The 13431-nt window shown below is 40.9% G+C and overlaps 2 protein-coding genes across 3 annotated transcripts in view; both read right to left on the bottom strand.

The window, feature by feature from the left end:
- Positions 1–6695, bottom strand: part of echdc3 (enoyl CoA hydratase domain containing 3) — a 16241-nt gene extending 9546 nt beyond the window's left edge. For both annotated transcript variants that reach the window (XM_086146544.1, XM_086146545.1), the window contains exons 1-4: positions 6518–6695; positions 5482–5603; positions 2038–2135; positions 182–382 (exon numbers count right to left, since the gene is read on the bottom strand). In XM_086146544.1, the coding sequence (XP_086002670.1) occupies positions 182–382; positions 2038–2135; positions 5482–5603; positions 6518–6651 (555 nt within the window). In that variant the 5' untranslated portion in view covers positions 6652–6695. The remainder of the gene's footprint in view (positions 1–181; positions 383–2037; positions 2136–5481; positions 5604–6517) is intronic.
- Positions 6696–6928: 233 nt separating this feature from the next.
- On the bottom strand, positions 6929–13164 carry kcnj8 (potassium inwardly rectifying channel subfamily J member 8). Its single transcript, XM_086146543.1, has 6 exons — positions 12742–13164; positions 11860–12008; positions 11134–11294; positions 9726–9865; positions 8851–9067; positions 6929–8174 (listed from the first exon to the last, which is right to left on the bottom strand). The coding sequence occupies exons 1-6, from the start codon at positions 13086–13088 to the stop codon at positions 7926–7928; spliced, it is 1263 nt and encodes a 420-aa protein (XP_086002669.1). The 5' UTR covers positions 13089–13164; the 3' UTR covers positions 6929–7925.
- Positions 13165–13431: the final 267 nt, after the last annotated feature.

Below are 13431 nucleotides of genomic sequence, written 5' to 3'. Positions count from 1 at the left end.
TTGAATCAAACAAAAAAAAAAAAATCTCACAAGCACACTTATCGTTACAAGCACTGTTTTTTTCAGAAAGGAAATGACTTCATCATCATATGAATAATACATTTAATTATTTTTCTTAATTGTATATCAGTTCTTGATTTATGATATGATTTATGACATATATATCGGTTGTAACGCTCACCTTCCGGGGGATGGCTCGGCCAATGGCCACCGCCGGCGTCGAGCAGAACAGGCCAACGTTGACACCCGGAGTGGCAAAGGTGGACTTGTCCGTCACGACGGCGACATCGCAGCTGGCTACCAGTTGGCAACCTGCTGCCGTGGCAACACCATTCACCATAGCAATCACGGGGACGGGGAGGTCCTGGATCAGAGTCATCACCTGCGACACAGGACACTACCCTGCTTCAAATTGCTGATTTGGTCAATGATTAACTAAAAAGATCAATAATCTCACTTTGATTGACATTTATCAAAAAATGACGTGTTAAAACATACACACACAAGTATGTATATACACTACTGGAGATAAATACAGCCTAATGGATGAATAGATAACTACACAATAATATATAAACACATAGAATGTGATTCATACACAGAAGATGCATGTTCTAATGGAAATATGAATATACATATATATATATACATTCATGAATATATATGTGTATGCACGTATGTGTGTATATATATAATTGAGTATATATATACATATACGAATATGGGTACATATATACATGTGTGTGTATATATATACATTTGTATATAAAATGTATGCAATACATATTACATATAGCTACATATTAAACGTATATATAAATGTGTCTACAAATACGTGTATATGCATATATACACCCACATAATCTAATATATATACATATATAGAATAGTGTATATATATACATATATGTTTATACGTACATATATACCTACATATATACATGTGTATATATATACATTTGCTATAAAATGTATACATTATTAAACATATGTATGTGTGTTTATATATACATGTATATGCATATATACACCCACATTCTAATGGAAATATGTAAATATATACATACATACATATATATGTATATGTATCTATGTGTGTATATATACATATTTATATACATATATGTTTATACATACATATATACAAACATATGTACATGTTTATATATATACATATGTATATAAAATGTATACATTATTAAACATATATATGTGGGTCTACATATATGTGTATATATATGCATATATACACCCACAAAACCCCAAATGTATGTTTTCAAGTTAAGCCAAATATTAAACATGTACATAAACACATTTCAATATATATATAAATGTTAAATAGATAATCATTTCTAATTTATCACTTAATTTAAAAGTTAATTTGAGTTATAAAGCATTACTAGATTATTAAAAAAAAAATATGTTTACACACATGCACACACACAAACATCTATATACTGTATATAATTAGAGCATGTAGCACATACATCCACAATACATGGAGCATATATGGTGCATAGATAGATAGTGAGATATACATACACCCGGGAAATTATGAAAATACGTATGTATTAAAGTTAAACAAATATGCATATACATTAATATATATATATATATACATATATATATATACACACACATACAAAGTTTCAATATGTATTTATATATACACTTAAATTATAAATGAATATAAATCATAAAGTATGATAAAATAATAAAATGTATTAAGAAAATATTGAATTAAGTGTAACACACATTTACACGACTATACACACACACATACGTGTGTGTGTGTGTGTGTGTGTGTGTGTGTGTGTGTGTGTGTGTGTATAGTTGCATATCCAGAATATCAAACTTGTCAAAACATACCTAAATGTGTTTCCATGGCGACAATGTCCTCATTGAGTGTTTATTTGTCACCCTCACTCACTCTTCAGCTCAGCACAAAAAACTCATGTATCAGTTCATTGATAGACAGGCTCCTAAGGGTCTGTCACCATGGAAACGCCCGGGGGACACAAAGATGGCGGAACGAACCTGCGTGCACGTGTCGAACACCTTGGTGTGATGATGTCGGCCCTGAGCTGAGGTCAGCTCTTTCAGGTCGTGTCCCGAGGAAAACACTGGACCTTTGGCTGGAACACACACACACACACAGACACACGCACACACACACACACACACACACACACGTCCCGAAAGACAATGTTATTCATACAGTCTGGAATAGAAACTAATCCATGTCCAAAGTTGTCCAACAGTGACCACACTACTTTATACATTGGTAAATTCTTGAACAAATTAATATCCTTCATCATTTAATGTGACTTTTCAAACATTTTAACTTAGTTTTACCTTTTTTTAAAAGTGGCAAAGCCATGTCTCTGATTATTTTTGATTAACTTTTGTATTATCTTTAGGTAGGCTCTTTATTATTTTGTGTCAATGTCTTTATTACTGTTATTCAATATAAAGTTTTCCTGTTATTTTGAGTCTCATTATCTCCCAGTGCTCAACTTCATTGATTTTGAAAAACAGACTCCGATTCAGACAGAACTGCGGCTGCATCTAGTGTCTGAGAGTTGTTACTGCAAGATTGATAAAAAAATACTGTGTGAATGAAAACCAACAAAATGTTGACAGCATTTATTTATGGTTGATAGAAGGTTGTTAGATAACTTTAATCTTCAAGTAATTTATAGTCTTTTATCGACCATAAATACCGTTTTTTTTTTCTTATATATAATCGCAACATTGAAAATAACAGCAATAAAAAAAGATGATCAACCGGATTTTAAATTGAATGTCTGATTTACAGGTAGCAAAGACATAAGAACCAATCTTGAGCGTTATGGGGATTATTATTTGTCCTCTTCTTAATTTCTTAAATATATCCTGACAATAGAATTTCCTGCTCATTTTCATCTGATTGATGGTGTTTGCGTGTGTGTGTGTGTTTGTGTGTGTATCACAATGAGCCGTTTCATCACTGATGGTGTGCTTCACCTGTGTGATAGGACATGGTAAGATGGTCACCATGACGACAGGGGAAGCAGCGATCTTAAAATCAATTTATGAATTAATAAATCAGTTGTTAAAACAACTTTTCAATTAAAAAAAGATAAGATCATTTTTTGCTGATTTGGGCGATATTAGTCATATTTTATTGTTGAAAAGAAAAAATAAATCAATTAACATATCAATTGTTAAATTGACTTTTCAATAAAAAATAAGTAATAATCCTTTTTGTTCTTTTTTGGCAATTACTCATATTTCATTGTAAAGAAAAAAAATCAATTAATATATCAATCATTAAGTCTACTTTTGAATAAAAAACAGATAAGACCCCCTTTTTGCTGATTTTCGGCCAATTAGTTATGTTTTATTGTTGATCATTTAATCACGTCTTGCTAGCGGTTTGCTAATTATTTCCAAGATTATATTTCTCCGAATTTCTCCCATAAGCTGCTGCTGTTTTCACCTGTGCTTCTCCCACATTGTATCGCTAAGAGTTAAAAAAACAGCGGACGCCGTCACACAGCGGTAGTGATGCCGCTGCCAAGGTACGACGCCGTGGCGTCCGATAAAGGGGACATAAGCGTGACACCGGGGGGCGAAGCTGTGATGTCACGGGGGAACCAGGAAGTCGGACAAAAGGGAGCACTATGCGAATCCTCTGCGGCGACCATTATTGTAGTTTTTCCGGTCTGGTTGATGCGCGTCGCCGACAGTGACCTCCACCTCGCCGCCGCATCTGTGTGACACGGCGGAGGCGCCTGTGATGGTGACAAAGGTGATGGCGATGTCACACAGGGCTCCGCGGCGCCTCCCAGTTTATAAAAAGGGGGCGAACCACAGCGGCGGTGATCCCACGCTCATGGACGCCGCCGGCTGTGAGACGCCACGGCGTGGATGAAGCGGCTGGACGTGGCCATGGAGGCGTCTGTGAAGGCGTACATCAACAGCCTGCAGCTGGCTGTCGGCGAGCACCTGGTCACCACCAACCTACTGCGGCGGCAGAACGACGCCCTGAAGAAGACCATCAGCGCGCTGCGCCGACAGAGGAGGAAGACGGCCAAGAGGAAGCTGCAGGAGCTGGGCGCCGGCGAGCTGGACCAGGAGGCCGACGACCCGGAAGCCGACGACGAGGAGCCCGACGAGCAGGAACCGGAGGAGCGCGGTCGCTTCGACGCCATGCAGCAGGTGGCCGTGCTGACGGTGAGCCTGCGCAAGGCGGAGCAGCAGCTGGAGGAGCAGCGGCGGGCGGCCAGGCAGCAGCTGGAGGAGGCGCAGCTGCAGAGTCGGCTGCAGCTGCAGGCGGAGCAGCTGAAGGCCAAGCAGCAGCTGGACGAGCAGTGGTGGGAGGCGCGGCGGCAGCTGGAGGCCCAGCGGCTGGAGGCCCAGCGACAGCTGCTGACCTTGCAGCGCGAGCACCAGCGGCAGGAGACCCTGTGGAGGCTGAAGGCCCAGCACTGGGGAGCCCTGCAGGGCGAGGGCCCGCATGAGACGGGGGCGCAGCAGGCGGAGAACCAGGGCGCCCCCGGCACGCCGGACCACGCCCCCTGAATAGGAGGGGGCGCTCGGCACACCTGAAGCCACGTACGCGCGAACTTGTCATTCCACCGCCGATCTACCCCCCCGCCCTGCTCCCGGACAGTGGAAGGGGAAGCCGTGAGGGGGAAGCTGTGATGTCACATAGGGCAATCTACAGTCTGTGATGTCACTGCTGTGGAAACGCAAATAAACAAGTGGAAAAAAAAAAAAAGGGATTTTTTTTTTTTTTTTATTGTAAATTCACTTTGATTTTTGTTTCCCTCAGTCCAAGTGTTCAAGCCAGATACCTGAATTTTATATGGATGAATCCACATTCAGGCCTGAGAGGTGGCGGTGCGTTCAGGAGCTTCTAAATAATCATCTGTCTGACTCATCTGACCTTCAAATATCTGATTCTTTATCACTTCGAAACCTGACACATTTCCTGCATTTTTTTCATGTGGTCATTTCTAAAAAAATGTTTTGGCAATATTTGAGATTTAAACAACAATTGATCGATCAAAGGGCCACATATAGAGACATACAACTAGTCACCCTCTCACTTTGACCGTTGGAGGAAAGGGAAGAACCAGGAGGAAACCCACGCAGACAACGGGGACCAATCAGGGACCTCCTTGCTGTGACGTGGAAGCGCTGATCATTGCGCCACTGTTCAGCTCTGAGGTCATTCCTCCATTTTGACAATTATTTTTATAGTTTTTCAAAGTTATTTACTAACTTTACGGATCAACGGAATCATCTAATTATATTCAAAGTCGGCTCCTGCTGAATTTGTATCCTTTATAAGTAGATATATCAGTAATTCACAGGTGAATTTTCACCAAAGCGATCAAAAATGCGCCCGACCACGGAAAAAAGAAGAGGACAGTAATGTAAATGTGATAAGATCCCATACGGTGTCTAGGCGTCGACGTCCCGCAGCCACACCTGATATGATGATGACCCTCAGGTCGTCGCTGTCCACGTCTGTCTGGATGTCGGCTTTCAGGGACTCCAGCATGGACAGCGACAGGGCGTTCCTCTTTTTGGGATTATTCAGGATGATCCTCCTACGGGCTCAAACACATTCGTATCACCACAATCCTCCATGAAAATGTAAAACGCAATAAATCGGGACTTTGGCACAAAATGACAGCTGTGTTTCACTCGTTTGGGTTTAAACATTAAACCTTCATGTGTGCACTTGCCTCAGTGACATGACCTTGAACGGGGTCCATCAGCTCACCGCTGCTGGCCACAAATTGCCCAGTTTAAAATACCAACTACTAGATTTTAAAAGACACAAATTACATCTGCCGTCTGTGTTTTCACTGACATTGATGAACGGAGAACAAGTGATTTGCCAAATAAAACCGCAACTGTTAATCAACATTCAAATGATGCTGCATGAATAAATCAGATTTCTCATGACATAATCTTTGAAAAAAAGTTATTGACATTTTGGCTCGGAAATAAAGTTTGTAAGAATTCTGATACCACACTGACACTTTACTATTACGTTTATAGGGTGTCACGTGATCACAACACGAAGAGCACTTCTTCATTTCGTCTCTTGAAAAGTTGATTATATTTAGATTCAGGACTTTCTGTGATGAAATATCCAGTAAATAAACGGAACAGCGGAATGTCTAATATAGCGGAATGTCTCCCAACTGTGTTGTCATTTTGTTTTTGTTGTTAGTTTACACTGTGTTTCGGCTCGGTCACGACGACTTGAGCACCGGTTCAGATCGGTTTAAACGACATCTTAACAGTGAGATTTCTACAAATTTGCGGTAAATGGAAGGAGCCGAATTTAAGAGAAGACTAAATCCTTTAGTTTAAAGGGTAAAACGTTACATAAAAAAACTCAAGTAACCTGTCGGTGCTGCAACTGTGCCGTTTCATACTATTTTTTCAAGCTAGTTCGCTAACAGAGATGCTAACATCGCGGAGCCGCGGGGGTGGCGGTGGGGGGCGTCACCTGATTCCGTTGCTCTGCTCCCGGAGGGTCAGCGGTTCCGGTTCGGTTTGAGAGTAGCACCGAATCCCGGTCAGTGGCGGAAACCTACGGCATCGCAGGACGCCCACGGCTCGGCTCAGAAAAATGCGAGCCATGTCTCGGGTACCACCTGTCGACACTGGACACAACTACGCACACTTCCGGGTTATGTACGTCATTACGTGTGCAATGACGTTACCACGTGGCTAATAATTGAGTTACAAAGAATAAATAATTATTGTTTTGGTCAGAATGTCCTATTATTTTAAAAACATGTATCGTTATATGAAACTTTGGGGTTAAAATGTTCCTAACCCTCGGTGTTCGACATTAAACCCCAAAGCTCATTAACAAAGTGGAACTGTCAAATAGAACAATCGATACACAATGAAGTAAAATGAGTGCATTTTATTCCCTATAAATCACAACCAATAAATCAATAACACACACACACATCCGGCACCTAAACCTAAACTTAATGGCCTCATGGGTTCTTCAGTCCGAACTTTGTTTTGATCCCAGTTGCTGAATCTGCATGCAGCAACCACTGCTTGCAGAAATAGTCCCATCCACATTTTATGTGCAATTAGTTTTTAGGAATGTTAACTTATCACTTTCAGAAAACCACTTTGCTTACTTTCTGAATAACTTCTTGCAATAGCTTTCATACTTTCTTTGATATATTTTAAGGCAAATTTTTTTGGCAGCTTTTACTTGATTTTCTGCTTAATTGTAAGTCATTTTTATTCTGTCTGTTCGATTTTCTAAAAAAAAATTATTGCAAATGCAATGTGTCATAATAATCCAGTGAGTGAAGCTTTTCTATTTCAATTACACAGCAAACTTTTGCTCCATGTGAATAAAAGACTGCAGTTCCAAATCACATTTTATATGCATTTCAAGCGATAGTCGCTAGCGCTATGAGCTTCACAATGTGTGCCGCTGCATCTTTGCAGCATTTAAGAAACTGTTTCTTTTCAGACCAACTAAAAATGTCATTTTAATTTTGTAGTTTCATAAAAAAGAAATCAGGAAATGGAAAGATGAAGAGCATTTCTTTTTTAATATTCTAAGATGTGAGGCGGTTGTTTCGAAGGCACTGGTTTCTTTTGAGAAAAAAAAAATCATCTATATAGGATGATTTCTGGACTTTTGTATTGTTAATTGACAAAGAAGAGAATAAATTACAGAGGATCTGATTCAAGTGTTGGAATGAGCGATGCGCGACGTGCTGCAGGAAAACGGCGCAGGGGCGACGTCAGGTGTGGAGGTGAGACGAAGCGTGGAACAGACAGAGGAACAGTCCCACGGAGGCGAGGGAAATGCTGACGCCCACCAGTCTCCTACCCACCAGGAGCACCAGGGCCGTCACCAGGAGGCAGGCCTCATGTCAGGTGACAGCGTTCAGGCTCTGCCCCCCATCAGACGTCGTGAAGAACTGCACTTTGTTGGAGATGAGCCCCGAGTTGTTCCTGCGGAGGCTGCCGCTGCTAGCGCCTTTCCGCATGGAGTTGTTGCGACGCATGGAGTTGCGTTTCCTCAGCGAGTTCTGGTGCGACAGCTCGCTCTTCTGGAGTGACTGGATCAAGATGGACGGCTTCTCTTCCAGCTCTCGGGCACTGTATGGCGGCGTCGCCACCTGATGAAACAACACAAAACCCTTGTAACAGACCGTAAAAGGAGGGTCGGCTAGGAAAAAACGCTTTTGTTTACATTTATTTTGAGCGCTCACTGGTGCCCCCTGGTGGCCGCGACATGAACTGCAAACACATCGAACCGATTTGAGAAAAAAGGCATATATGTTCCCCTACCACTTAAAGGATTAAGACTGAGAGTCAAAAGTAGAAACAAAACATAACAAAGTGAATTAAAATTACAAAAGTATCATGTCTGCCAATCAACAAAATAATCAGATCATCACTCCATCATCAATCCAAGAATTAGCACGAACATCGAAAATAGCTGGAAAGGGCCATAACATAATGTGAGGCAAGTTTGCAAAAAAAGACAGGAAACGGTAATCCAAAAAGGTTTTTCCAAAATCCTGAAGAATAAAGAGCCGTCTGTGATGGAAATTATGAAGACAGAATATGATAATTACTGGGGAAAAAAAAAAAAAGATTTGCCAAAGAACCAAAATTCTACCAAAAAATGACCAGGGAATGAATTAAAACCAATTAACATTTGGGAGAAAACCCTTTTCAATTCTCAAAAAAGGGAGAGCTAAGTTTTGTCCCCTGTAATCTAATAATAATATGTGTGACAGGCATAAACGCGACTCATTCAGTCAATCAACCGACTAGTTGTGTGGTTACCTTCACTGTGTTTCCAAACTTGGAGTAGTCCACAGAGTACACCCCTTCCTCCTCCGTTACTATGGGAACGAAGCGGTGGCCCCACTGGATCTCCTCGGACACGTAGGAGGTGCGAGCCTGCGTGGTGATGCCGGTCGTCTCCACCACGCCCTCCAGGATGACGATGACCTCCAGGTCGCTGCACTGCAGCTCCATGGCTGACAGGTCGTAGAGCGGGCTGCGGGAACGCACGGCACGCTCATGATATTATGACCAAAATAAATCACTGTACTTGATTTATGGAAAAGGGCGTTTTTCTCCTCGCCGCCATCACCGAGCTCTTGCTCACATGTTGGGTTTCTGTAAATCATTTTAAAAAGTGTGGTTCAGACCTGCTCCACATGGAGAGTGTCATAAGATAACTGTGATTTAGCGCTACATAAATCAAATTTGAATCCAACTGTTTTTTACCCAAATGTTTGGAAACTTCCTTGCTCCACAAATTTACTTTACTCCTTCTTCATGTTGATAATTGCAGTGCGACAACAGGTCACGTTTTGTCTCTTAATCCCTGCTTTTTAGGAAAAACGCATGAAATCTCTTGTTAATTAAAAGGTATTTAAAATTTGATGGCGGTTCATTAAGTAATAATACGACTAGATAATATATACATATTTTCAGGCTATCTTAACTGTCACTTTTGATCACTCTTCTTTCCTGAATAAAATTTCATGTGCCATTCTGTTTCGCCCTGTCTTGGGCTTTTAACAGCCATTTTTGGGTCGTTTGAAACCAATACATAAAATTCAATCTTTTTCATTTATTTTACTGGAAATTCTTTAGGGAAATCTCCTGCTGTTTTTACAAATCTTTCATGATATGTTGCTCTTAAGTACCTGTTCTTGTCAATGACATGGCAGATGATGAGCGGGGCGAGGAGGAAGAGGCTGTTGCTGGCCACGGCGCTCTCCGTCGGGACGTCGATCTGATGAATGGGGATGACTTCCCCTTCAGGGGTTGTTGTCTTTCTCACCACCTGCACACCGGTATCAGTAAATATCAATAAAAACAATAAATCACGTATCGGGAAAAAAATTATGCATAAAGGGAAGGATTTATTTTAATAAATTACAGTCAGTGACATAATCAATAGCTCACCTGCAAGGCCTTGTCTGTTAGCCTTGACTATTAGCTGACAAGCTAATAGTGTTAATGAGCTCTAGCCTTCCATAGATTCATCCAATGGAAAATTCACAAGCGAACATCGGCTAACGTTAGCTAACGCTACTTGTGCCTATTCTTTTGTTGCCGCCTTCTCTGTCAACGGATGCTTTCAAGCAAGCTGAAATAGATTAGCGAAAAGCACAAGCCATTTTGACATTTTGTTTTATATATGCTAATTTACGCGTTAGCTTGTCTGGCCAGGCCTCAAAACAGCTCGAAACCCACGTGTTCCACATCGCCTTCCCTTCCGTGACTTGAGTCATTATGGTACTTCCGGCACCTGCAGTGTTAGCATGTTCAGCTAAAGTTAGCTAATCCTATCCTATCAAAAAAAAAGCCTTTACAAACTCTTCAGCCTTTGCAAAAGGTAACAGCAATTAAACAATGAATTCATAAACACTGATATATCTTTATATTTTGGATTCTTATTCGTCTTTTTTACAAAAAACAATGAGTGGTGCTGCTTTCAAGCAGCACCTACCTAGCTAGCTAACTAGCTAAGGTCCCAAGGAAAGATGAAAAAAAAACCTTGCAGAACCACGATTTTGGCTGAAATAGTTGGGATAAACAGTTACATAAGTTACACAAAACATAAGTTACATAAATCATAATATTTCTGCTTGTTTGAATTTAGTTTGCCCACAAGTTGACTGGAGGAGAACGTGAACTTACAGAGACGAACTCACATGCCTGAAGTAAATTGAAGAATCATTTTTTAATAAGAGAAATCAAATTGAATTATTTGGATTGATTTTCAAGTTAATCATAAATATGAATATGAAATGAATATGAAATATGAATTTGTATTCTACATGTGTGTTTATATTTGTTTGACCTCTCGAAAGAAAAATGCCTTTAAAACTACATACCAAATATCACGTTGGGTCAAAATAACAGTATAGTTTGTATATTTTTGAAGATACGATATGACAAAAAAAAGCATTTAATTGAATAACTGTTGGAAAAATTATAATTATAATAATAAAACCTGCGGGAAAAATGAATCTGTAATAAATCATATTTCTTGGGCATGGCAGTGAGTGAGGGGAGGTGGTAGTGTTGTGATTGAAAAAGGCCCACCTGCAGCCTGACGGTGGCCCCGATGATCATACTCTTCCTCAGGTCTCCGATGCGGATCATGAAACACAGACGGTTGTTTCTGACGGCGATGACGGCATGTCGGCTGAAGATCAGCGTCTCGGCGCGGCGGTTGGACTGAGCTGTCTTCATGAAGATACAGCCTGCGGAGCCCAGAGGACATGATGGGGTGGATTAAATTCAATCTTCTGAGGCCGACAGAGATTATCAATGGAAATAACTTTTTGTCATATTTTGGCCACCAGTATAAAAAAAGAATATTTTTTTGTTCAATTTGAACTCGTTAATCCCACTCCATCTTAAGTAATTTATAAACAAATAAAACTTTGAACCCAGTTTGAAGGAACTGACTCTTCCAACAAGTCCAATATGATGCAGGTGATTTTTAAAACCACTAGATGGCAGTAGAAACATGGTTTGGAAACAACACACAGGGCAGGTGTGTGAGAATCTGGGTTGTGGGCAGAATTATTTTAAGGGCCCCCATGCCAGCCCTAATCCAAATACATTTACTTTTGTTTGAAAACAAACTACATATTTTTATATTTATTGTGAAATTGTGATGGGGCATGACCTTTGAGAATGCCCTTCTGACTTTGGTTCAACAGAAATGAATTGATATTGTTTTGCAACCTGAACAATTGAAAAACAAAAAAAAGATGAGAAAAAAACACAACCCAGGTTTTCATAAATGTCCTGGCGTCTCACCCAGCATGATGGCGTTGATAATGAGCCCCACGATGTTCTGCAGGATGAGGACGGTGATGGCGGTCGGACACTGTTCGGTGATCATCCGTCCGCCGAAGCCAATGGTCACCTGGACCTCGATGGAGAACAGGAAGGCGGAAGAGAACGACCTGCGGGACGACGGGAAACAATTGAAAAACACCTTTATTACTTCATGATTTCTTACTAATGACCAAAAAATGTATTGAAATTGTTGCTTTCTTGCATCCAAAAATATAGGACTTTATTTATCCCCATAGGTTTTGTCACAGCAGCGCAACACTGACAGTATCAATATATATGAGTATAAATAGAATAAATAAATAAATAAATAAATAAATAAATAAATAAATAGAATAAATAAATAAATAAATAAATAAATAAATAAATAAATAAATAAATAAATAAATAAAAGAGAAAATTAAAAGACACCGCAACATCGCCACAAAAAGTAAATAGCAACAACAAGGATAAGGAAAAAAAGCAATGATATTCTTGAGTGGATTTAAAGGTTTGTTTGTCTGAGATTGATTTAAGTGTTTCAAAAATCCAAAAGTTTTACATTCATTATTATTTTTAGATTTTGCTTCTCCTGAATCAACTTCGGATCCAAAAACAAACAAACAAACGGAAGTGCCTGCGAAGAGTTTCCGACCGGAAGTGACCCGAAGCGCCTACAAAGTGAACCAATGGGGGGGGGGGGGGGGGTCGTAATAAACATACAATTTACACATCATTTAAAATACAATTTTATGGTTGCTTGGCGAGGAAAAGGAGGGTCTGACGTGAAGAAAGATAAAAATAAAATTATTTTAATAATAATAATAAAAAAGTGTCCCGACCATCCGCGCTCGCCCCGCTTACTTGACCTCGGTGACGCAATGCGTCCGGTTGTCTTCTGTCAGAGCCAGGTCGCCGTGGGCGAACGCCACCAGCCACCAGCTCATGGCGAAAAGCAGCCAACTGCTGACGAAGGTGGTCGTGAAGATGACGATGGTGAATCTCCACTTGAGGTCCACCAGAGTGGTGAAGACGTCCTGCAAGAAGCGACCCTGCTCGCGGATGTTCTTGTGCGCCAAGTTGCACGACCCGTTCTTGGCGATGAAGCGCGCCTTGTTGACGCGGTCCCGGAACACCGGCTTGCGGTGGAACCGGGACGCGGGTCCCGGCAAGCCGAACTCCTCCGGTATGATGCTCTTCCTGGCCAACATCCTTGACGCCGGTCCGGTAAACGCGGAGGAAAGCTCCGGTCCGGCGCATCGGGGGTGGGGCGGACTGAGCGGGATCCTCCGGACATCTGGAAGGTTCTCCCCCCCCCCTTCCTCCCCCCACGTTTGACGTAAGAATCGGACCCGAACCGCTGCTGCCTTCACGGACCAGCGGGAGCGTCGGAAAATTGACAATTCGAAGAAGCGCGCAACATCATAACGTTTTTTTTTTTTAAGTTTGATGAAACAAACATTAAGTTCTCTGTCACAATAAAGAAAAAAAAACTAAAAATAACATTTTTATTTTATTTTTTTCATTCTGTTTATCCTTGTTTAGTTTCGTCCG

The sequence above is a fragment of the Fistularia commersonii genome, chromosome 5, assembly GCF_037954325.1.
Source record: "Fistularia commersonii isolate RoL2024-O1a breed Wild chromosome 5, RoL_Fcom_v1.0, whole genome shotgun sequence".
Lineage (NCBI taxonomy): Eukaryota > Metazoa > Chordata > Actinopteri > Syngnathiformes > Fistulariidae > Fistularia > Fistularia commersonii.
The sequence above is the reverse complement of the archived record's forward strand: the minus strand, read 5'-3'. Positions and strand labels throughout refer to the sequence as shown.

Bases quoted from the DNA above. Each gene is read 5' to 3' on its own strand.
- kcnj8 (XM_086146543.1), bottom strand. From the start codon at position 13,088: ATGTTGGCCAGGAAGAGCATCATACCGGAGGAGTTCGGCTTGCCGGGA. The intron at 11,295-11,859 runs GTGAGACGCCAG...TGGGCTCCGCAG, and splicing joins TATCAACGCCATCATGCTGG to GCTGTATCTTCATGAAGACA. The intron at 9,068-9,725 runs GTACTTAAGAGC...GCGTTCCCGCAG, and splicing joins CATGTCATTGACAAGAACAG to CCCGCTCTACGACCTGTCAG.